Source organism: Nomascus leucogenys, chromosome 20 (assembly GCF_006542625.1).
Source record: "Nomascus leucogenys isolate Asia chromosome 20, Asia_NLE_v1, whole genome shotgun sequence".
Taxonomy (NCBI): domain Eukaryota; kingdom Metazoa; phylum Chordata; class Mammalia; order Primates; family Hylobatidae; genus Nomascus; species Nomascus leucogenys.
In genome coordinates, this window is record NC_044400.1 from 2049402 (window position 1) to 2075230 (window position 25829).

The following is a 25829-nucleotide window of genomic DNA, read 5'->3' on the forward strand; positions in this document are numbered from 1 at the left end:
AATGGAGAACATCCAAGTCAGCACGGAGACACTTCAGGAAATACAAGGAAACGACCCTGCCGCTGAGTTTCTAACTTGTCTGCATCCACGCCCCGTCCCATCGGAGGGGCACAGGGTAATACATAACACTGCGCTCCCCTCCCTCTCCCGGGGTTCCCCTCCTGACAGCGCAGTGCAGTGCGGCAGACACCCCTCATCCTCAGCATTAGCATGTAAATAGCTGGCAGACACAAGGACATGAAAGCAAGGAAGAGCTCTTTAATTAACTTTAATCCTCCGAAAACCCATGCTGCAATCTGTTCTGACAGTCCTGCACTCCTCAGGAGGCCCTTGGCATGACCTGGCAAGTCCTGCGGGCTGGAGGTGGCCAGAATGGGCGGGCTTGGGAACGTGATGCCCGGGTACCATGCCTACAAGGATGCTGGGTCATGACTGTTCTCTGGAGGCTACGGGTGCCCTGCAGAGTGGAGGCACGGGGAAGGCCTGGCGGGGCTGGGGGTCCAGAATGGCTGAGCACCTGTTTCCCACCACAAACAGCCTTGCAGAGTGCCAGCCTTTTTCTCCAGGGTGGGGGCAGCACCACCCCAGGCCTCTTGCCAGGCCCCAGGGAGCCCTGAGGCAGGGGCCTCTGCCCGTTCTCTGCTCCCAACACCCTGCACTGCCCAACATAGACAAAGGCTGAGCCCAGGGCTGCTGAACAAGGCCAGGGAGGGCAGGGCTGCCGAGCCTGCCCCTGGAACGTGGCAGACCTCACCGTGCAGGAACAGGGTGTGGGTGGCAGCTGTGGGCTCGGACATGACTCAAGCACAGCTGCGTGCCCATCCCGTCAAGAGAGCACATGCAGTGGATGGCGGCGGCAATGGTCCAGCAACCACAGCAAAGGCCTGATGGAGAAAGGAGAGGAGACGGCAGCATAGGAGGACGAGCTGCCCAGAGCTGGCGGCCACAATGGGCCGCAGGAAGGGGAGCAGCCAACGGTCTGGAATAAAAATCGTAGCGAATGCTCACAGGACAGAGGCGGCTACTGCAGGCCCTGGTCCAAGGGTCACTCGTGCTCATTCCTCCCAATTTGTTCAGTCCACCAACTGTGAGGACACGCTGGGACAACCTCCGCTCTCTCCAGCAATGAAACTGAGACACAGATGAATGACCTCGGCTGGGTTCCACATAGCCAGCACCTGGGACCAGGATTTGAACTCATGCACCCAGGCTCTTGAGAGGACACTCCTGCCACAAAGCATCTCAGGTGTGAGAGGCCGAAGAGAAGCCGCCCTGCGCACGGGGAAGGAGGTGGGGATGCTGTGAACACACTGGGAACAGTGCTTTAGAAACAGCAGCAGTGAATCCCAGAGGAGCCTGTAGCATGTGTGAGATGATAACATGATTTCCCAAATGGTTCAGCAGGGCACAGAACCAGCACGGGGGTGCAGCCAGGAGGTCTGGGTCCTGAGTACACGTGAAGTCCCCAGGCGATCGACCACACCAGCCTCTCCGCTGCTCCAGCCTCGGTTTCTCTTCCTGTACAGCGAGGGCGACTCAGCACAGCCCATGTCTTTCCCGCTCAGCTTTGTGGGATTCAGTGAGGATGAAAAGAACTGGAACTGGGGTCCCAGCTCAGTAAGAGAAACCCGAAGAAATGCAGGCCATCAGCGTGGCGTAGTCCCCCAGGCCGTGGACATCCTCTCAGGAGCTCCTGTGCCAGTGGCGTAGACAGCGGAGCCCAGGGGAGGCAACGGCATGAACAAGAATCGAGGCCCGGGCCAGGCCTGTCACCTCCCCACTCTGATGAGCAGCAGCGACCATTCTCCGCACTTCACAGAGGAAGCAGAGGCTCTGAAGGGAGCCACACACCCAAGCCACGCGGCTGCAGAGGCATGATCTGAGCCAGGGTGCCCTGACGGCAAGCCCCAGCGTCTCATCACCTCCCAGGGTGAAGCCATTCAGCAAGGGAGCTGCTGCCACCAGGGGCCAGAAAGGACATGAAAGGCTCCAGCCTCCTACCTGGCCTCCACACCCCTCTCTGCTCCAGGCCAGGAGCACCAACCTGTGTCTCTGTGGCTATGAATCCTTGTGAGAGTCCCCTGTGTCCCTGTGAGAGTCCCCGCATCCCCGTGAGAGTCCCCGCGTCCCTGTGAGAGCCCCCGTGTCCCTGTGAGAGCCCCCATGTCCCCGTGACATTCCCCGTGTCCCCGTGAGGGCCCCCGTGTCGTGGGAGCCCCTGTGTCCCCATGAGATGCCCCGTGTCCCTGTGAGAGCCCCCGTGTCCCTGTGAGAGCGACTCCCAGCCCTCCAGCCACCGGGTGCCCTCTCAGGTGCCTCTCATGGCCAGCCCAGCACTCTGCGTGAACACAGTGCCATCCCTCTCGGGAGCCCACAGGGGCCACACCAGCCTGGCTTACACAGAAATAAATCGTGCTTCTGTAACCAGCAATATTTCTTTAACCGGAGGTTAATAAAAATCACCGTTGGAGGCTAACCAGTGGATCTAATTTATTTAGAGACTTTCCTGAAGCTGTGGATAAAGCCCTTTATTAAAGCTTAGTATAGCACCTGAGGATGCCCTGGAAAAGCGACAGTCGCTTAGTGGGATTTGGAGGCCGCAGAGCAAAGTGAAAAGTCTAACAAGATTCCTTGAAGGAAGGGAAGGGGAGTGGGGGAGGGGAGCGGGAGATGGGAGCCAATTTCTCACCTGAGGAGCCCAGCCTCAGCTAGACAGCACTTCAGGGCCCGTCCCAGGCCTTCCCTAAGCCTCGGAGCACGTGGTGAGTAGTCCTTAAATCCAAACGTTCTGCCGAGGGCCCCTCATGGGGCTGAGCCATCATCCCTAGGAGACATGGCACACGTCCCCTGCACCACGGGCCGCCACAGCCCTGCTCACTGAGGGCCTGCCCACGACAGAGGCGGCAGTGGAGGCCCTGTAAGGGAAGGACTTCCTGGGGAAGGCCGGCTGAGTGCTACAGTGGCCACCTCGGCTGCCTCTAGGGAGTCAAGGAGGGTCCCATGTAAGCCCCAGGCCGAGCCCTGCAATCAGTGCTTCTCCTGGGATGCGGGTGGGGGCGCAGGCACCGCACCCCAGGTGGGCTGAAGCCCCGCCCTCCCCGCAGAGTGGCGGCCCCGCCCCCAGGTGGACTGAAGCCCCGCCGTCCCTGCATTGGAGAGGCCCCTCCCTTTCCAGGTCTGCACTCAAAGGCACCCTATGTCCCTGTCCTCAGCTGGAAGGCAGCGCAGCCCGGTAAGATCGCCTTTCAATGTGTACAGAAATGCAAGACCCCTTTCAGCCACCAAAAGCCCCCACAACCTCAGGGCCAGCCAGCGAGCTAGGAAATCCATGTTGTCCTCCTCCTCCCAGGCCCGGAGCCCATGCCCACCCACCCCTCCCCTCCAGACAGGCTCTGGCTGGGGCACTGCCCATGAAATGATTAAGACAAAAGAGTTGAAAACTTTGGAAGGGTAAAGTTCAAGAACTGTGCAAATTCTCTCTTATTTTTCTGGAGACTGAACTCTGTGCGTGGCGATCATCTCCTCAGCTGCTAAACCCCTTCCAGATCAGAAGCGACACAAACCCCGCCTCACCCGCCTGCCCTACACTAAGCTGTGATGACGTCTTAGTGTAGGAAAGGGGTGGGCGCTGCCAGCCTGTGCCCAAGGGGCCAACATTCAACCAAGGGTAAGAAAAGAGGTAGGTCCTTTCCAGACTCTCTGTCCCCACTGAAGATTCTGTAAGCTCCTAGGTGGAGGGCTAGACCTTGCCCAGACAGGAGCCTCGGCTCCGAGGAGGAGGAGCAGCGCTCCTAGTGCCCACACGCACAGTGCCCGGCCCCATCCCAGGTGCTACCTCTGCACCACACGCTGTGCACACAACACCCCCTGGGCTGAGCGCACCCACTCACAGACGACAGACAAAGAGGAAACCGGAGGATCGGTAATGAATGGCCACCAGCACGCACATCCATGCCCCAACGCCAGCTCCGGGGTTGAACTCTAAGCTGTTTACTGCATGCCACCCTCCCGGGCAAACACTCTTTGGCTAAGGCCCTCCCTTCCCAGATTCTCAGGTTCTACAAGTCAATGTCTCTTCTCCATTCACCCCAGCCCCCCAGGGCTGCCAACGAGCTGACCTAAGGCAAAGCAGGCAACGAGAATTGTGGAAAGGGATCCTGAGACACCACTTGCTCTGAGCTGCAGCTGCGTAATGAGCTGCAGAAAACCCATGGGCACGAGGAAACCCTGGGGGCCTGTCTGCAGACCCTGCTGATGATTGCTTCCGTCTGGAAGAACCTCCCCTCCTCCCCGTGGTGTTTTACTGGGGGCAGTTTAGCTCTTTATGAGTGAAGTTAACCAAAAGAATATTAACTCCATTCTACACTCCCTGCATCTGACTGTTTTCCATTTGATGATGGATGATGTTTAATACCTCCCAGTCTGAGCACACTCTGGGTCTGTAAATACAGATCCTGCTTTATTGCTGTTTAATAACTATCACAATGGCTGGGGCTGGCCTTGTCTGCTGGGCTTAATGTTCCATGAGGGTCTCGTGGGAACAGAAGCCAAAATGCATAAAAGAACCGGTGTTCTAGAATGGCAGGCACAGATGCACACACATGTGCGCACACAGCACTCACACCACACGTGCATGCTCAGACACATGCACACACAGAGCTCACACAGACATGCACAGACATGCACACTCACGTGTGCAGACAGCTGACTCCGCAGACACATGCACACACATACATGCACTCACGTGTGCACAGACAGCTGACTCCGCAGACACATGCACACTCACACACGTGCACTCACGTGCACACAGCTCACCAGTACAGATACATGCACACTCATGCTCACACGTGCACAGTTCAGACATGTGCACTCATGCTCTCACATGCAGTTCACACAGATGTGCATGCACAGCTCACAAAGCACATGTGCACACTCATGATCACATGTGCACACAGAACTCACAGCATACAACTCAACATGCGCACACAAGTACACACGTATGGACACACACACGACATACATGCGCACACAAGTACACACATATGGACACACACATACACAGCACTCAACACATATGCACACACAGCTCCTACACAGAGCTCACAGACACGCACACAGCAATGCTCATGTGTGCACACACGCACACTGAGCACCGACACAGGTGTGTTCATGAACACCCAGGTGCACGCATGTGCATACTGACGCACACGCGCGCTCTCAGACACCATGCTCTAGCACCCCAGTCGGGCAGCGGGGTGGGTGTAGAGGGACTCGGGGAGAAGGAGCAGCTACCAGGGCTGGGAATCCTACCTGTTCACCTGGGCAAGTTCCTTCATCTCATCCAACGACAAATTCCTGTCGCACAAACATGGGATTTCCAAATCCGAGCTCAGAATTCTCCAAATGATTTTTAAGTGAGATTATTAGAGGGATGTTAATGAAATGAGAAGTTACTCTGATGAATGCCAGCAGTGACCGCTATACATCGAATGCCCACTCACTCCAGGTCCCATGCCAGCTATTCAACATATGATTTGTTAGGAAATAAATGTGATGAATGGTAGTAAGTATCAACTACACTGCACAAGGCCTGGCACAGGGCAGGCAGGTGGGTCAGCCAGGCAGGGGCTGTCCCATCGGATGTTGAGTGATGGCCAAAAAGTCCCCCTCCGCCCCTCTGTGAAGAACCTCCTCCAAGATGGACGCAGAAAACCGCACTCAGCTGAAAGGGGCTGTGCTGGGAGCCTCCGGAGCCTGGCTGAGCCCCCTGTGCCACGCCCCTCCAGCTGCGGGTGCCCTCCCCACTCCACAGTGACTCGCAAGCCGCCACTCCTACTTGCCCAAGCCAGCGCCAGGCCTTCTCGAGGCGAAGAGCTGTGTCGATTGTCACACTTGCCTGTGTCCAGCCACTGACCGCGTCAACCATGCTGCCATTTTTATCAGGGTCCCACCTTGTTTTTAATGTGATTTTGCATAGCAGGGTGACTTTTAGGAACACACATCACCTTAGAATAGAACTAACCATATGTTTGTTGAGTGAGCTGATGATGAACTACCTCACACATATATTTGAACATTACAATTTAAAAATATTTTCAAAGCATTCCCTCACGTAATCTGTGAATCGGCTCCGCGTGCAGATGGGGTGAGGCATGCATGCTTCATTCTTCCAGAGAGGAAGCAAAGGCAAAGAGAGGTAAAGGGAGCTGGCGCCAGGCACAAGTGAGTGACAGAGTTCAGGTTCTAACTCGGGTTTTCTGATTCCAGCTCCTGGGCTTCCTCCCCCTAGAAGAGAGGAATTCCAGCAGGGCTGGCCTCAGGCCACCACTTCCCTTCCCAGTGCCCCACCCAGGGTCAGACCCTCTCCCTGCACAGCAGGGGCCCCCACTCCACGGCCTCTGCTGACTCTGAGCCGACTCCGTAGGTGGCTCATGCCCACCATGGGTGGCAAAAGGCTCGGGGCAGCTTACCAGCTCAAGGGCCTTCTGATGTCACTCAAGAAGTTTAGTTTAAAAATACACAGATTTTCAAAGAGGCGGTAGGAGGAAGGACTCACTGCCCAGGGGCCTCCTGCAGAAGCAAGGTCTGTGCCTGGACCTCGCAGACACCTGGGTCCAGCGGCATCCCCATGTCTTGCTGGAGGGCAGCAGCCACCCAAAGGGCACTGGGCACTGCCTGGCGTGGGTGGCCAGACTCGCTTCATCAGCACCAGTGTCCAGGAGGACCATCGAGCACTGCAATTCCCAAGGCACCTCACCCAATGTCTGCGGGCACCAGACCACAGGTTCACAGGGCACGTCACCCAACGTCTGCTGGCACCAGACCACAGGTTCACAGGGCACGTCACCCAACGTCTGCTGGCACCAGACCACATGTTCACAGGGCACCTCACCCAACATCTGTGGGCACCAGACCACATGTTCACAGGGCACCTCACCCAACGTCTGCAGGCACCATCTGTGGGCACCAGACCACACGTTCACAGGGCACCTCACCCAACGTCTGCAGGCACCAGACCACAAGTTCACAGGGCACCTCACCCAACGTCTGTGGGCACCAGACCACAAGTTCACAAGGAACCTCACCCAGCATCTGCAGGCATCACCGACCCTTCCACCTGTTGCACTCCTACAAGAGCTAAGCCAGGTATGAGGCCAGACCAGAAACCAGAGACCAGGATGGAACCTCACGCGCCTGCTGGAAGCAGGGAATCCCCCAGCCAGCACCTCAGACCCATGTCCGCACCCACACGGGCAGACAGAAGCACCAGGCTGAGGGTGGTGAGCCAGGGGGTCCCTGGGCTGCCTCCACTCTGGCTGGTATCAGGCTGTGGCTTGACCTTTCTGGCAGCTCCCTTGAAGCACCCATAGAACCATGGAGACCACAAGCCAACGGTGGCCTATCACCAGCCTGGAGAAAGTCCAGAGACTTCCCACTTCTGACTGAGGCCAGGGACCTTTCCCAGGACCATGGACGCAAGGACCCAGGCACCCGCCAGACTGTGGTGCAGGGAACTTCCAAGGCTCTTGGGTGTGCTGTGACACCAAGGACAACTGAAGGGGCAGAGGCTGCCAAGCGAGCAGCCCAGTACCCCCGAGGGCTGCTCGGCCGTCAGCAGGCCCACCCCACCTGTGCCTCACAGGCCAGGAGCAGACACACCTGTGCGGAATGGCCAGGTGAGGCTGGCTGTCACCTTTAACATCTCTGAATGTCTCCAGGAGGGGCCTGGAGACAGTTCACACACCACCATCAGGACGCTGCGGCTATTTTTAGTGGAAAGACTCAAGAGGCTTCCTTGGCAGGGAACCATGCCTTTGAGCGTGACCATCAATTTCCACCTGCAGCTAACTTCCTTTCCTTTCAAGATCAAGGTTATTCAAAGATTTGGATTTCTTCAAAATTGAGTTTAAAGAGAGAATGTTTCTCTACCAAACACGAGAGGGGATTTTAAAGCACAAACAAGGACAATGTCAGGCCAAAGCAAGCCTGGGTAGGCAGGACAAGGTTCCGGGCCTGGTCCCTCCAGCCCTTCCCAGACAGCCTGCAGGCCCTGCCTGTGTCCCCCCGAGGCTGGGCTGAAGCCACCTGTGCCGGCTGGATGAGGCCTGGCCTAGGCCCTGGAGGAGCCTCCTGGGCTCCTCTCCAAGCCTCGGTCTCTCTGTTATAAACCTCCAAAGCCGAGGGGGACTGGGAATTCCACAGCCTCTCTCCTAGCAGGACACTCTGGGTTTCTCATCCATAACCCATGTGGTGCTGTGGAGCCTCGGCCTACAGGACAGAAGGGGCTCCTGGGGTCTAGATGAAGTGGTGGTGAGGGGGGCGCTGACCTTGGCCTTCAGGAAGAGCCACGTGGCTCAGCAGGCAAGATCCGACACATTTCAACGTGGTGTGTTAGAAACTCACACTCAAGATCCGAGACGTTTCAACGTGGTGTGTTAGAAACTCACACTTAATGCAGAAAAGCCCAGGAACGAGATATTGAAACCGCACATGAAGACTGGGCCTTCCCTGCGTCCGCCGGGTCACCTTGCTGTCCCCCACCTCCACCCCCCCTTCACCAGCTGCCCTGCGCCTGCCAGGTCACCTTGCTGTCCCCCACCCCCCCACCCCCCACCAGCTGCCCTGCACTTGCCGGGTCACCTTGCTGTCCCCCACCTCCCCCACCAGCTGCCCTGCACCCGCTGGGTCACCTTGCTGTCCTCCACCTCCCCCAACCCCCCACCTCCCCCACCAGCTGCCCTGCACCCGCTGGGTCACCTTGCTGTCCCCCACCTCTCCAACCAGCTGCCCTGCACCCACTGGGTCACCTCGCTGTCCCCCACCTCCCCCACCAGCTGCCTTGCACCCACTGGGTCACCTTGCTATCCCCCACCTTCCCCACCCTCCCCACCAGCTGCCCTGCACCCGCTGGGTCACCTTGCTGTCCCCCACCTCCCCCACCCCCCCACCAGCTGCCCTGCACCTGCTGGGTCACCTTGCTGTCCACCCCCACCGCCCCCACCAGCAGCCCTGTGCCCACTGGGTCACCTTGCTGTCCACCCCCCAACCCCACCCCCCACCAGCTGCCTGGGGCCCCTGAGGGCTTCTCCGAGCCATGGACAAGCTGAGCAGCAGGTGCCATGTCAGGCTATACCACATGGGGTGTCACAAACTGATTTCACTGGGAAGCCTTTTGTTAGGAGTACTCCAAGAGCAAGCGTCCTCTGGGAAGCGTGTTGGGAATGGATGTTTACAGGGGCGTCAGGCAGGGAAACAGCCAGGTGGAAAGACAACCATTCATGCCGAGTCAACACCTGTGCACCCCCTGCACGCCACAAAGGAACCCCTGGCAGGCCGAGACCCACGCTCTGCACACATCAGAGAGGAGGGGCTGGCCTCAGAGAAGCGAGGGCAGGAGCAGGGTGACCACAGACAAGGGCAGAACCCTATCGTCATCCTCTCCACGTGCATGGCCACAGACCCGCCACAGCCAGCCATGGCATGACTCCATATGCCAACAGGCTTCCCTGGCCCCTCCATGTGAGCAACAGAGCACAGGCAGTGGCGTGGTGGGAGCCCCAGGCCTGCTGACACCAAGCCCAAGCCCAACCTGCCACCACCACACCTGGTCACAGCCTCAGGAAGACCACACGGACACAACGCCCAACAGACAGCAAGCAACAGCACCCAGGAGGGCGCCAGACAGCTCACTGGGGCCCAGGCACAGCAGGCAGGGAGGGGGCTGGACACTCACTGGGGCCCGGGCACGGCAACCAGGGAGGGCACCTGACAGCTCCCTGGGGCCTAGGGATACAGTGGAAACCCTACTTACATTTATAAGTCCTTATATCTTACAAATAAATGGGCGTGTTCATTATTGGCCACAGGTCATACATACCCTTTTTAAACAAATACGCACATATCAGTGTGCAAATTCCACAGTTTTTATAAAGGGATACACCATCAAAACAAACCTGGAGCGAACAGCTGGGACGCAGCTATGGCAGCTGGCATAGGCATGGCCCTGGCGCCACAGACTGCTGCCCAGAACAGACGGAGGAACTGGGAGGGAGCTGGGGCCCCAGCCTGGAGCACAGGGGAGGGAGGTGCTGGGCCTCTGGGACCAAGGAGAGATAGGAAGCCCCAGGTCCCCAGCAGGACATGTGGGAGGAGGAAATCCAGAAGGGAGAGGTGCCCCAAGTCCCAGGACAGCGGAGGCTCCTCCACCAGCCTGAGGAGGGAAGGGGTGGGTGCCACCTCCAGTGCCTGCGTCTGAAGGCCAAGTCATCCCTGCCCCGGCACCTGCTCCCAGCCACTGCCCTCCTTCCTGCTCTGCCACTGACAGCTACACTTCTTGTGACTTTCATTGTTGGGAAAGTTAAAAGCAAGTAACACCCTTTTCCACATTGCTGACATTAGCTCAGGCATCAGAAGTGGAAGCCTCGGTATCTGCTACCTGGCAGCAGGCCCTTCCTGAAAACCAGTGAGTTTGGAGGCAGCCGGAATGGGCAGCAGGGGCCATGGTCTCCGCAGCCGGGGACAGCATCGCGGGGACAGCGTCGCAGGCCCCATGCAGGGACGCCACAGAGGCCCATGCGGAGGGTGAGGATGGGACCAAGAGTCCTCCGGGCAGGGGCAGAGCACAGGGTGGGTGGGGCAGAGGCAGGAGAGCTGCTCCCTGGCCACTCCAAAGGCCTCAGCACCTCCTGTAGGTGAAGGAGTCCAATATTCACCAGGCATTTACTGAGTGCCTGCTGTATGCAAGGAACTGTGCCAGCCGCTGGTGAACAAGGGAGAAAAGGTCCTGCCTCGATGCTATGAGCCGGACGCCAGGGATGATCTGGGTTCTGGGAAGGAGAGAAGCTGTGTGAAGGCCCCAAGGCCCTGGCGGGCGGCAGGAGAGCAACGGGGAAGCAGAGGAGGCTGCAGAGGTGGGGCCCATCTTCCCCGCACAGCACGTTCCAGCCAGGGCCTGGGGACACGGGTTATGGGGGTGCCCCAGGCCAACTGGGTGCGGGGCCGGGGACAGCCCCCCGGGTGAGGCCAGGAAGCCTGTGACCCAGGCCCTGCATTCTGGGCTGCAGGTTTCAGCAGGCTCCTGCGACCGAGCTCTCCAAGTGTGATTTAACACCATTAAGTGGACGCGGGCCATGACTCCTCAAAAAAGAAAGCAGACCTGGCTTCCACAGTGCTGCAGGGGCACCCAACTCCAGCCACCCTCAACATGGAGACCCGAGGAGATAGCCTTGTCTCAGCAGCACCACCCAGAAATGTCCTCATCGGGGTTTCTGATGACACACCTGCCACCAGCACCCTTCTGCTGGTGGAGGCAGGGCGGGAGGGGTCAGGGCTGCACCCGGGTGCCCACAGACAGGGCACTCCCACCAGGGCCAGAGCCCACGAGCACTGCTGCTCCCAGCCCACCTCCCCCAACGCAGTGGTGTGGCCATCTCCTCAGATCTCCCTGAAAGGGCCAGGAGTTCCACAGCCTCACCTGGAACTGTCCAGAAAGTCCCACCCATGGGCGGGTGGGGCAGGACTGTGGTCTTTTCAAAAAGCCAAGAGTAAAGATGGGGTGCCTGAATCCAGTGGAACGCAGCCTCCAAACTCCGCGCACCTGACGCAGAGAGGGAGGTCGGGCGCACGCAGAGGGCTCGGGCTGGTGGAGGCGGCCCACACTCCCACAACCCAATCTTAATAATCGTCTTCACACTGGAGAGGGATAAAAGGCATTTTGTTTTGATTTCACTGTATTTCCTAAAACTACTTTTCTCCCTGGGATTTTTTTCTGCCACAGCCAGGTCCAGCTCCCTCTTGGACGGAGAATGCAGCAGTGTCTGTGACAAGGTTGGCTTTCTAATAACTGTGCAAATGGCATTGTCCCCTAACAAAGCAGACGTTCTTTCCTAAATGGATATAATAGAAATGTCAGTCTAGAAAGGTAATGTGAAAGGGCGACATATTAACACCTGGAAATTACATTCCAAAGCTGAGGGAACCCTGCTTATCTGTGGAGGGAAGAGGCCAGTTCACTGAGCAGAGCAAACACTACCCAGGAAGCCGGGCTGGCCTGCGTCTCAGGGCCCCTCCTGCAGGCTTCCCACCGATCCAGGTGTACGTGGAGGGATGTGCTTTAAGTAAGAACAAACCAGGGTCTGAAGCTGAACTTGAGCTGCACTCGGCTGGGCTGTGCCCTCACAGTGATGGGAGAGCGGGGAGCACATGCAGTACTCAGGGCTGCTCCTTGGACATCCCCAGAGGCTAAAGCCCAGGAGAGAAGATGGGCTGCATGGGTCACAACAGCAGGAGGAGGAGAGCAGTGGGGCCGGGACCCAGGGACGATGGCAGGGCCCAAACTCCATCTGTCCTGTGTTCAGGTACACAATGCAAAGCTTGTCACAAAGGGCGGGGGCAGCAGAGAGAGAGGAAGCGGGACCAAGCCTCCCTCCAGGCACTAGGCAGGCAGCACAGCAAGGCGGCGTGTGCTGCGACAGCGCCAGGCAGAGGCACACCACAAACCCTTACAGAAAGCAGGGAGTGAATGAGCACACACCAGGACATGTGTCCTCTGGAGGGCAGACAGCGAGGACAGCAGGTGGGCAGTGCTCTTCAGAGGGAGGTGGTGAGCCAGGCCTAGGGCCAGTCAGCGGCATCCGCATCAGCTGTGTGACCCGGCCCCTGTGGCCCACATCGTAGGGCATGGTCCAGGCCTCTGCCACCCCTGACAGAATTGGCCCAGAGCAGCACAGGAGCACCACCAGGGAGCTGGTGAGACATGGGGGACCGCAGGCTGCACCCCAGAGCTACCAAGTCACACTCAGATTTCCAGGGTCTCTACAAAAACACAAAAGAATTAGATGGGCATGCTGGTGGCACCTGAAGTCCCAGCTACTCGGGAGGCTGAGGCAGGAGAATCACCGGAGCCTGCGATGTCGAGGCTGCAGTGAGCTGAGACCACACTACTGCACTCCAGCCTGGGTGACAGAGAGAGAGCGATCCTGTCTCAAAAATAAAAAATCTAGGACCAGGCACAGTGGCTCACAGCTGTAATCCCAGCACTTTGGGAGGCTGAGGTGGGCGGTTCACTTGAGGTCAGGAGTTCAAAACCAGCCTGGCCAATATGGCAAAACCCTGTCTCTACTAAAAATACAAAAATTAGCTGGACGTGGTGGCAGGCGCCTGTAATCCCAGCTACTCGGGAGGCTGAGGCAGGAGAATCGCTTGAACCCAGGAGGCAGAGGTTGCAGTGAGCCGAGATCGTGCCACTGCACTCCAGCCTGGGTGACAGGGCAAGACTCCATCTCAAAAAAAAAAAAAAAAAAAAAAACCCACAAATCTAGCATCAAGGCTGGCCGCACAGCCTGGGCAGTCTCTATGCCACTTCTTAAGCCTCGACTTACTGCGCTAACACGGGGCCACAGAGCTGACCCCCCGACGCCTCGGCGGGCGCCATAGGGAACATGACTGTCTGAGACAAAACCCTGGAGGGTCACAGAGGATGATGCTTTCCAGATGACAAAGCAGGTATTGGGTGTTATAAATACTCCCTTCAGTGCCACCTAAGACCAAACATTTTCAGTATTAAAAAAGAAAGAGCAAGAGAAATCATGCCGATCACGACCCTCAGACCTAAAGAGGGGTGTGGAGCGGAGGAGACAGCGATCAGAGGCAGCATGGGGCTCGCGCAGCCTCTTCTGTGGGAGGGATGGAGGCCCTCTGCTCTGCTCTGCTCTAGGGGAAGAGGGCTAGATCTCACACTCGAAGGGGAGGGAGGAGCACACAGCCAGATTTAGGCTCCCACTGGGGCAGAGGAAGACACCAAAGAACGGCTATCCAGGAAAGATGTGGAAGAAGTACAAGGCTGGCTCCATGACCCATCTGCAAAGCGACCCAGGAGACACCCATGTGAGCGAGGGCAGTGCTCACCTCGAACCAAGGCCCACCATGGAGCTCCCACGGGCTCCCACCCAGCGCCCATTATCACAGAGGGGTGAAAGACAAGTCCTACTCAACACTAGAACCAGGACAAGGAGTTGGTGTGGCTCCAAGGGGCAGCCCAGGGGGACCGTTGTGGGGCCACAAAAACCTACACAGGCGGCCAATCGCGGCGAGGAACACAGGCTATGCTAACGCCAAAGCCCCTGGTCTTCCCCCTGCACCACAACCACCTACGGAACTGCCACGTGGAAGCTGGGGAGACGTGGGACCTCGCCCTACGAACTTCCCAACTACCCGTGCAGCTGTCATTACAACAAACCAAACCCCACCATGGTCTAGCACGGCAGATGGACACGGCTCTCCCTGCAGTGACTTTCTGGGCTCAGCAAGGGCACCTGTTCAAAGGCTTCCCACACCCTCCCTGACACAGGACCCCTAAAGCGCCTCACTTTCTTCACAGCAGCGATCACCGCCTCAACGCGACTGCCACCTGCCCCACCTAGAGAGGGGCCCTTGAGCTCCGAGGCTGCTGTGCAGCTCCCTGCTGTTTTTCACAGCACCTAAATGTGCCAGGCTCACAGGAGACGCACAGTAAGAATCTGGGGAATGACCGGGCGCGGTGCCTCATGCCTGTAATCCCAGCACGTTGGGAAGCCAAGGTGGGCAGATCACTTGACGTGAGAACGTTCCTGGCCAACATGGCAAAACCCATCCCTACTAAAAATACAAAGAATTAACTGGGCATGGTGGTGCACACCTATAGTCCCAGCTACTCAGAGGCTGAGGGGAGAATTGCTTGAATCCAGGAGGCAGAGGTTGCAGTGAGCCAAGACTGCACCACTGCACTCCAGCCTGGATAACAGAGCAAGACTCCATTCCCCCACCCCCACTCCCCAAAAAAAAAGAAGTTGCGGAATGAAAAATTAATGATCAAGTGAGTGAACCGAGTCTGGGTTTCTCCTTTTCAATCCCTTTTCAGCTTGCCAATCCACCTGTATTATATGCTTTCAACGCATTAAATCCTGCTGGAAGGCCAGGCTTTCTAAATCCAGAGAGAATATCAGAAAATATTTTGAACTGAACAGTAACAAAAACAACCCACATCAAAATTTATGGGGTAGGCCTTCGTGACGAAGACTCTTAGAAAACCGCAAGTTGGAGAGGATTTCATTAATTCAGTAAAGAGTATCACACAGAACATCTAGCACACACCACGCTTACTGATGGATTACTGGAGCGGCCGCCATAGCCTGAAGGAGACGAGGTGCCTACTGTCATCATTCCTCCATGACACTGCACCTGGAGGAAAGAGGCATGGAGAGGCACAGGGCTGGAGAGGGAGCATGGCCAGAGGAGAGAAGCAGGGCTGGAGAGGGAGCGTGGCCAGAGGAGAGAAGCAGAGCTGGAGAGGGAGCGTGGCCAGAGGAGAGAAGCAGGGCTGGAGAGGGAGCGTGGCCAGAGGAGAGAAGCAGGGCTGGAGAGGGAGCGTGGCCAGAGGAGAGAAGCAGGGCTGGAGAGGGAGCGTGGCCAGAGGAGAGGCAGAGGGCTGGAGAGGGAGCGTGGCCAGAGGAGAGGCGCAGGGCTGGCGGGGAAGAGACCTCATCTCTACTAAAAATACAAAACTTAGCTGGGCGTGCTGGCAAATGCCTGTAGTCCCAGCTACTCATGAGGCTGAGGCAGGAGAATTGCTTGAACCCGGGAGGCAGAGGTGGCAGTGAGCCGAGATCGAGCCATTGCACTCCAGCCTGGGCAATGGAGCGAGACTCCGTCTCAAAAAATAATAAAATAAAAATAAAAGCCCAAAGGGAATAGGAACAGAAAGCCTGTCCAGGTGCCCCCAGGAGTCGGTGTCTAACTGGCCAGTGAGTATTTAAAATGCGGCTCAGCTTCACCAAGCCTCAGGGAAGTCAGAACAACAGCTTTGGAGTACGGGCCCCCACCAGGGAGAAAACCAAAGGCCAGAGGTGAGGACCCAGAGGGACCAGCACCGTCCACACCCCAGCAGGAGTGCCACCTGGCACAGTAACTCTGGCAGGGGTGGCAGCCCCGGGAACTGACCCTATGCCACACCTGGGCATGCCCAGCGCAAGGGCACCCAGGGGATCACCAAACATTACGCACGTGTAAAAACGTCCATGTCAGCAAGAGTCAACACTCCCATGCTGGAAACCATCCGATGTCAGGTACAGCCAAGTGTATTTTAAAAAGTGGTATTTTTATACGATGGAAAACTTAACAGAGTAATTAGGAAAAATCAACAAATCCCAGCTATACACAACACACATGACTCTCACAAAGATAACATGTAATGGAAGCCAGGCACTAAAGAGTACAGGTATGTGATTCCATTACTTGACACTTAAAAACAGGGAAGTGGGCCAGGCGCAGTGGCTCACGCCTGTAATCCCAGCACTTTGGGAGGCCAAGGCAGGCGGATCACCTGAGGTCAGGAGTTCAGGACCAGCCTGGCCAACACAGTGAAACCCCGTCTCTACAAAAATACAAAAAAATTAGCTGGGCATAGTGGCAGGCACCTGTAATCCCAGCTACTCAGGAGGCTGAAGCGAGAGAATGGCTTGAACCCAGGAGATGGAGGTTGCAGCGAGCTGAGATCGTGCCACTGCACTCCAGTCTGGGTAACAGAGCGAGACTCCATTTCAAAAAAACAAACAAACAAACAAACAAAAAAAACAGGGAATTGAAGGCCGGACACAGTGGCTCACGCCTGTAATCCCAGCACTTTGGGATTGGGAGGCCGAGGCGGGGGGATCACGAGGTCAGGAGTTCGAGACCAACCTGGCCAACACGGTGAAACCCCGTCTTTACTAAAAACACAAAAATTAGCCAGGAGTGGTGGCACGTGCCTGTAGTCCCAGCTACTCGGGAGGCTGAGGCAGGAGAATTGCTGGAACCCGGGAGGCGGAGGCTGCAGTGAGCTGAGATCATGCCACTGCACTCCAGCCTGGGCAACAAAGAGAGACTCTGTCTCAAACAACAACAACAACAACAACAGGGAAGTAAAGTCAGGAGGCGCTTGCCCTGGAGCTGAGGGAGCGGCTGGAACCAGGCACGAAGGTCTGGCTGGGGTTGCTAACAACCTGCTCTTCCGTCTGTCCTGGGTCTGTCATTTGTGCACACTGAACTTCAACACGGAGACTACTGAGAACAACTCTCCCGAGGTGGGGCTGAGCCACACCCACTCTGCAGCACCCACCGCCTGAGGGCTAAACCGGAACACCTCACACGTCAGGTCACTAAACCGTGACCCACTCCCTGCGCACGGCATCACAACAGCAGCGAAAAGGAATGCGCTGCATTCCCAGGGACGAAGGTCAAAAGGATGATGCTAAGATAAAAACAAAGAGAAGCCACAGAAGCATGGGTCTATGTATAGAAAATATAAAAATGGGAAAAGCGGAGCAATGTTTAAAGATATACACACAATTAAACTAGAAAGAAAAATGAGGCAAGGACTGCTCTACGTTTAGAGCGCGGCTCCGTCTGACAGCCGAGGCTGTTCTGTTTCTTACGCCAGGACTGAGACACGGTAACTTGCTGTATTCTTCCAGCTGTATGTATATGTTCTATATGATCTTTGCACATGCAATGTGTTTCACGAGAACAGTGAAAAGAAAGACTGGACGTGGGGTGGGCGGTACCTCGCTGCGCCACAATCTTGCTCTCTGAACCGAGAGTGAGCAGAGTCCTGGGCCCCTGGGAGTCCCTGGCTCCGCGTCCTTGCTCCAGGCTGTGCCAGATCCCAGGACTTCAACAGACACCATCAGGGGAGATCAGGACTTTGAAATAAAAGCAAGCCAGCAACTTGAAGTGGCACTCAGCAGGAGGAACAGCGGCCTTGTCTGCGGCTGGGACAGGCATGAGCTATGTTAACGTTGTTGGGGTGGTCTCCAAAGTGGAAGCTGCCCAAGCTGTATAAACACAAAATAAATAACAGCGCTTGCCTCTGCTCCATGTCCCTTCTACCCACACATCCTATGGGAGCAAAAACACGCATCAGGTGTGTCTCCACCGTGCTATTCCAGGACAGATGAAAATAACCTGTTCAAAAATAAAAACACTCCAGCAACGTGGGTCCATTTCTAAATCGCTGCGCAGCCTGAGCACGGTGCCAGCGAGGCCCTGCCCTCTTCCCGTGGGCACCACACCTGCCTTTGCCGTGGCCAGGGCACAGCCACCAGAACACACTCCTTCAAGACCCAGGGGCCACTCTGACCCTGAGCACCTGTGGCCTCAGCTCCCTCGGGGAGCCAGCCTCCCTCGCTCTGCCCTCAGCACACACAATCCTGCAGAGGAGAAGGACACAGGAGGAAATGGAGGGGCCTCCTGAAACCCCAGGCCTGGGAGAATCCCAGCGAGGACTGCACTGCCTTCCTCGGATGGACCAGAAGGGGGCCTGGAGCCTCTCCTGTAGCAGGCCGGCTTCATGGAGGACACTGAGCTTCAGCAAGGAACACGCATGTCCTGTTCTGGGCCTGGGAGCCTGGCCTCGCGGCTGGCCCTGCCGAGACGCTGAATCCAAGGAGACTGGGGATGCAGCCCAGCAACCCCCCGGCGAGGGAGCGCACAGGAGCCCAGCCTCAGGCAGCCGAGTGAATACACGGGACACGAAGAGCAACGTGTCTTCAAAACAATCAACACCAAGATCCAGGCGGGCCCTCCACCAGAAAGGGCATGGGAGGCTCCAGCACAGCATCCTGGGCACAGAAATGACCCCCAAGAAGAGAGGAGGCCCTGGCAGAGTCGACTGAGAACGCGCAGGGGTCCCTGAGCTAAGCCTGGCTCCCCTGCCCCAGATTCCCTCGGAAGGCACCATAGCATGGAGAGAGGGCCTCAGGAAGCGGCTCTGGCCCCTGTAAGAGGCTGGGATGGCTCAGGCTCACGAGCTGCCTCTGGGCCAGGAACATAGCAGGAAGAGAGCAGCTTCTCCGAAGAGGACAGAGGCTTCTCCCCGGAGGACAGAGGATTCTCCTGGGAGGACAGTGGCTTCTCCCAGGAATATGGCAGCTTCTCCCAGGACAGAGGCTTCTCCTGGGAGGACAGAGGCTTCTCCTAGGAGAACGGCGGCTTCTCCCAGGAATATGGCAGCTTCTCCCAGAAGGACAATGGCTTCTCCCAGAGAATGCCAGATTCTCCCGGGAGGATGAGGATGGCAGCTTCTCCCAGGATGGAGGCTTCTCCCAGGACAGTGGCTTCTCCCAAAGGATGGTGGCTTCTCCAGGGAGGACGGTGGCTGCTCATGGGAGGACAGAGGCTTCTTCCAGGAGGACAGCAGGTTCTCAAGGGAGGACAGAGGCTTCTCCCGGGAGGATGGTGGCTTCTTCCAGGAAGACGGTGGCTGCTCATGGGAGGGCAGAGCCTTCTCCCAAAGGATGGTGGCTTCTTCCAGGAAGACGGTGGCTGCTCATGGGAGGGCAGAGGCTTCTTTCAGGAGGACAGCAGGTTCTCAAGGGAGGACAGAGGCTTCTTCCAGACTCTCTTCTGGATGTGAGGCAGGAAGAACATGGAACTCTTCTGAGGGGTCCCCCCTTGTACTTCCTGCCTTCTGCCCCCTATTTGACTGTTTTTTAAACAGCAGCAGCCCCCGCCCTCCTAGGCCCAGTCTCCATCTGCCTTCACCTGTCTCCTGGATGGATCTGGCCTAAACTGCACCCAGCAAATACAGACACCAGCTCTCCACACTCTCCCATCACTGAGGGTGGCAGCCGTGTCCAGGGTCCCAGCCCTCTTGTTAAAGCTCATCTGCTCCCAATCCCACAGCAGGCCCAGCCACGTTGGTTTTGAGACCACGGATCATCAGGAATGTTTGTGGAGGGTTTTTTGATTGACTAAAGGAACTTTATGGGAGTAGACAGATCTGATGCTCCAGGCAACGAGAAGGACGTGGGAGAGGGGAATGTCTGTCGTCACCAACCCCAGCTTCGGAGGAGGTGGCCGAGGAACGTGCTCATTCAGCCAGCCCAGACCCAAGACCCCAGCCCAGAGCTCAAAACTCAGACCCTCAACAACTCCGGAAGACACAAATCTGTCTTTCCCAATGTGCGGGTTCCCAGGGCAGGGTGTCACCATGACAACCACAGTATGTGCTCAGCAGCCACGACGTGAGTCAGACACCACTGGTCACCCAGTGTCAACTGCTCACCCACAGCCTGTGGCCTCCAGTAAATGGTCTGCTCAGAAACAGGGAGGGAGGGTGGAGTGCAGAAAACAGGAGGTGGGAAGGGGAAGCTTTTCTGTCATTTTAGAAGTTTCTTGCTAAAAGTTAGCTTGTATCACTGATATTCCATAAACAAGACTCTGCAGCCATACTGCGGAAGCTTGGGGCACTGGAGAAACAGCTCATTTCAAACAGGAAAATGGTTTGTGTTCACCCAGTTCCAGAAGCCAATTTTCAACTGCTTAAAATAGTCATGATATTTTACCAAGGTAATTATACTCTTAGCTATCAGTAACAATTAAATCCTTAGACTAGAGCCGCTTAATAAAGGTCTCGAAATAAAACGGCACACTGCAAGCACTGTGTACTAAAATGTCAAGCACACAAGGAGAGCCCCCACCAGCCGGAGGCTCGCAGCCCCCGCGGGTGCACCTTGAGAGAAGGCGCTCCTCAACTACCCCAGCTGGGCGGGCTGCCATGCAGAGCTGAGGTGGGCACTGGCCGACACCAAGGCGTACAGACCCAGAGCAGCAGGCACACCACTCCCTCCAGATGGCTGAGTGAACAGCTTCATCACGGCTGGCTGGACAGATCCTGCATCCCTGGCCTGGGGCTACACGAGCGACTGGGATCGATCCTTTGTCAGGATAAACAACCAGTCTGTGCCCGGCGATCAATACCCACCTTCTTGCTAACACAGAGCAGGCCCACGAGCACAGCAGGGTCGGGGTGAGGCTGGTGCGGGCCAGAAAGTGCCACAGGCTCTCCACCTGCAAAGCAGAGCAGAGAAGAACAGAAACTTCCTGCCCTGAGCGGGCCGGGGTGGCCATCAAAGAGGAACGGCAGGAAGGAAGATGGGCATAGACTTCCCAGGAGGCTGCGGGGCTCCACTAGACCATGAGGGAGCCCCACAGGGATGAAAACCACACCAGACATCCAGTGACTGCATGTAACTCCTCATCACGGCTGGGAGCCCTGGCACTAAGAGGGGATGTGGGCAGCAGCACCAGTGTCGCGTGGGTCACAGAACATCAGGCTGCAGGCCAGACCCAGCACACAAGAACACTCAGGCACACACGTGACCTGTAAAGGGAACTCTTCCATCAGCTTCCAACTGCTGGCTTCACTTAAGAAACCAGGAGGTTCCCACTGGATGAGCCTCAGACAAGGCCGGGCAGGGCTGTCCTCCTGTGGGGGCCACACTTGTAACCCACCCAGGCCACGCACGCAGGACCAACCCAAAGTGCTGCCCGCCTAGCCGGTGTGAGCTGATGTCACTCCCCAGCCCCGACCCAGAATTGGGGAGTGGGCCCAACAAAAAGGTGCACTCAAGGGGGCGCCACCCGAACACAGCACGTTCGCAGGCACCCGGGGTCATCAGGCCTCAAGGGGGCGCCACCCAAACACAGCACATTCACAGGCACCCGGGGTCATCAGGCCACGTTCGCAGGCACTCGGGGTCATCAGGCCTGAGCCCAAAGTTTAGCAGAAAGGAGAATTGAGACCCAGAGAGAATGAGGGACATCTGAGATCCCAGAGAAAGGCCCAGCTCCCAGACCAGCCCTCCCACTCTTCCTCCCCCAGAAAGCTCTGAGCTTCCAGCATCACAGGACCACAGCACGTCATCGCGCACCCAAAGATCACGGAGCCAAGGTGTCCCGCCACCCTGAAAGAACACAGCCTCGCCCCCTCTGCTTCCCAGGGCCTCTCCTCAGCGGCAGGGTCAGGCTGCACTTGCCTGAACCCCCGCAGTGGTCAGCCTGTGTGCTGTGGCCTGTGGGCCCAAGCCGCTGTCTCCTCCTGCTCCAGGCAGCAAGGGTGACCGCAGCAGCGTTTTGTGACGAGCTGCCTTCTCTCCCTCCACCGTGGTTCTCCACACACGCTTTCCCAAAGGGGAAATCCTTGGGTCCCCACATGAATGCCACCTCCTGAGAAAAGCCCTTCTGCAGCATCACCACGGCGCCCACCTCTGTTGAGGTGGGTGGCAGGTGCTGGTTTGGTGCTACTGCCCGGCCCCACTAGAGAGTGAGTCCTCCAAGGGTTGTACCCACACATCTGTGCCACGTGCACCTCACGCATCTTGCCTAGAAGCTCACACACTAGCAGACACGGTGTTGGAAGAGAAGGGAACACGGAGGAAGGTCCTCGAGCTTGCTCCACAGAAACACACTGTGCCTGACCATGCAGCAGGGCTGGACGTCCCCTCTGCCAGAGGCAGCAGACAGCTCCGGCTGAAAAGCCATGTGAGAACATTTTGGAGTGTCCCCTGTCTGAGGTGCACCTGCAAAGCCAGGGCTTTGGGGTCAGCATCTGAGCTGTGCACAGGGGCCAGCTCAGCCTGTGTTCCAGGAGCCCACACAGTGCCCAAGGGACCTGGGCCCATGTGAACTTTTCCTTTAGGAGACAGCATGGAGCCGCCCAGGAGCGAACTGGAGAAGCTGTAAAACAGCATCTTTGGAGCGGAAATGTTACTCATTTTCTAAAAGCTCCACAACCAAGAGGTCCCAGCAGTAAAGAGCCTTGGTTTTCATCAAAAACTATGAAGAACAGGTGAACATTCAAGAGGCCCAACTCCCAGTACTTGACAGGTGCAGCACGCATCCTGGGCCAGGGTGGCACAGCCCTCCCTCCACTCAGCACTAGTTGGAGGCAGGCAGGGGGAGTCTCCGCCCAGCAAGCCGGACACCCGCCCTGGCCCAGAGAGCATCTGGGGACAGACTGACTTCTTTCCTGCCTTGTCTTCTGAAATTTCAGTGCCCAAGGAACATTTTAAACAGCACTCACAAAAAACGTCTTTCACGCTCCAGCGACCTCTGCTCACGGTGCCAGACATCAGAACCCCCGCAGGCACTGAGGCTTAGAGTCGGGCCATGGAGCCACCCACAGGTGGGGCTGGGGCACACCTGGAAGCAGGTAACAGCCTTCATCCCAAGCCCAGGCCAAGACCCACACAGTGAAAATAGCATCACTGGACAGCAAAGCATGAGGGTGCTGACTGCAAGGGACGCAGGAGCCTGCAGAGGGTCCGCAGTGACAGGGAACCCTCTCCAGAGCTCAGCACCAGGCCAGGGGTGGACACTGAGATGCTGGGGGAACCGAACAGGGTGGGGCGCGCAGCAGGCCCAGAGAGTCCCACAGGGAGCACCGGGGCTGAGCACTCTCTGGCATTCCCAGAACCCTCCTGGCAACCCAGGGCCAAAGTGCCAACCCTGACCCGGCTGCAGCACTCCTGCCTCCGCGGTGAGATCCGGCTGACCAGGTGTGCGCTGCCCCGCAGCTCCCTGCGACTCTGAGCAAAATGGGAGGGCATACATCACCTTGGTGAGCAGCAGGACCCGTTTCTGGAGCCTCCGGGCCAGCGCCTCGTGGGTCTCGCGCTTCTTCCTCTCCTCCAACAGCTGGCCACTGACCTGCCGGAGCTCCTCCTGCAGCTGCTGCCTGGCCTTCTCCAGCCCCCGGGCGCTGCACGGGAGAGACAAGAGGGCAAAGCAATGAAGCCTGGGGTGACCACCCCACCACGCCCCGCCCCACCCCAGGAATGAGCCCCACCAGGACACCCTAAAATAGAGCTGCACGTGCAACCCCCTCACTGCCATTTCCGCACTGCTGAATAGCTACTTAAGGCCTTTCAGGAGTTTCTGCATTTCAAATAGACTCCCAGGGTGATCCCAGAACACGGCAGGGAGGGGGAAGGGAGCTCAACTCCACACACAATGGGAAAAATTGTCGGCGACGCAGCCCTTCAGGAGACGGGACTTCTGAATGAGCGAGATTGCAGAGCCAGCGCTTCCCCTCTGAATCACCGCAGATGTGCAGCGTGGTGCGGGGAAGCAAGCACTGGGCGCCTGGTGGGGGGGGCTGTTCTAAAAACATTCTGCGAGGTTGAAAGCCCAGCCTGGCGCTAAGCACTGGGAACCCGAGAGGCCTCCTGCGGGCCGACGCCATGGGCAGGGCCAACTCCAGGCTGCCCAAGAGGCCTCTCCCTGTCTGCCCCTTCGGGGGGCTGATGGTTCCTTTCAATTCTGCTTTTGAAATCTCCCTTTTCCCTGCACAGTCCCCACAGCCACTGCCTCAGTCCCTGTGCTCGTTGCCTGTCACCTACGTTACCACAATAGCCTCCCAACGGCTCTCACCAGACCCCTCTGCCACTGGGCACCAAGTTGTCTCCTCAGACAGCAGAGAGGGGCTGGGTCATGCGACTTTTAAGCCTTTGGTGGCTCCCAACCACTCTTGGTGAGCCTCCAAGTTCGTGGCCTGGCAGTAACAGGCCTCAGGGGTTTGGATCTTGCCCCTCTCTCTCTGTCCTTCAGGAGCTGACTTGGGAGCCGGACGAATGACAGCATCCACTGACCCTGACTGCAACGGCTTTCTGCGATTCCGGGAGCCCCAGCACTCCGCCTCCTCACGGGAGGGGCTCCCAGGAAGGGCACAGTGAGGCGCAGAGAGGAGAGGCTGTCCCAGAGACAGGGTGAGTCAGGACTCCACCTCCCACATGGGACAGCCGGGCACACGGGTGCTCCCAGGAAGGGACACAGCCAAGAGAGATGAGAGGCCGCCCGAGAGGAGGGGAGTCAGGACTCCACAGCGAGGTACAAGGGCACTCCCAGGAAGGGACACGGCCAGGAAAGAAGAGAGGCCACCCCGGGGAGGGTGCCAGTCAGCGGAGGGAGGGCCCATCCCCACTCAGTCAGCCCAGGGCAGGCGCAGAGTGGAACAGCGCTGGAACACAGGAGCTGCACACGACTGTATTGAGTACCACAAACTTCTTTCCAAAGGAAATCTTAACTAAATCTCAAGGAAATAAAACACAGCACTGGGATAGAGAAAAGCTAACAGGGACCACAGTCCTGTGAGGGGACCGTCAGGGAGAGCCAGGAGGCTGTTTGGAAACAGCAATGTGGGATGGGGCCATGACCACCACCCTCACGTTCACACCTTCCCGGCCATTGATTGCTTCTGCTTGGCCTTCGTTGCACGACTTGAGGAAAAGCTTCATCCCTGGACTGGCAGATGGCGCTTTCTTGGGCAGTGGTTTGGGGAAGGGAAGGCTTCATCCTGGGGCTGGCAGATGGCACTTTCTTGGGCGGTGGTTTGGGGAAAAGCTTCATCCCGGGGCTGGTGGATGGCGCTATCTCGGGCGGTGGTTTGGGGAAGGGAAAGCTTCAACCCGGGGCTGGTGGATGGCGCTTTCTTGGGCCGTGGACTCCAATGGACTCATGTTTGAGTGAAGTGAATACGGGGTTTTTAACTGTAACTTGGTAGAAGTCTTGAAATAAAGGATAAGTTGAAAGTAAATGTGAATCCAACACTCACAGAACGTCAGAAGGGACTTGGTGGTGGTCCTGACCCAGCCAAGCATGGAGGGAACCCCAACCTGGCCACCCTCAGCCGGCCCCAGCAGAAGCCACACAAGCCCACAGACTGGGGCCGATGCACTGGCGTCCAGGACGCGGGCATCTCATTTCAGCCTCGTGTGATCTTGTGAAATATGTATCTGATCGTCAACCCATCGCCCAGAACACAGCTCCTAAAACCCTTGGGCTCTCCTGAGTGAGGCCTTCCATGTGCCAACGACTGACGGTGGCTGCAGCCCCTGGGCAGCTGCAGGACAGGGCGGGACACCAGGAAGATCGAGGCCGGACTAGAGGCTCGGGACTTCAGCCCCACCCCTAAGCTGGGCAAGGAGAGGGGCTGAAGGCTGAGTCGTTCACCAATGAGCAGGGGCGGAGTCAATGAT

The 25829-nt window shown here is 57.5% G+C and overlaps 1 protein-coding gene across 9 annotated transcripts in view; it reads right to left on the minus strand.

Moving 5' to 3' along the window:
• The window catches only part of MAD1L1 (mitotic arrest deficient 1 like 1), a 408034-nt gene that overhangs the window by 221030 nt on the left and 161175 nt on the right, over nt 1–25829 (minus strand). For 6 of the 9 annotated variants that reach the window (XM_030801339.1, XM_030801341.1, XM_030801338.1 and 3 more), the window contains one exon: nt 23410–23554. In XM_030801339.1, coding sequence (XP_030657199.1) covers nt 23410–23554 — 145 coding nt within the window. Of the gene's footprint in view, nt 1–17576; nt 17943–20776; nt 21792–22876; nt 22968–23409; nt 23555–25829 lie in introns of those variants that run through there. The other 3 variants (XM_030801345.1, XM_030801343.1, XM_030801346.1) reach the window with 3 other exon arrangements.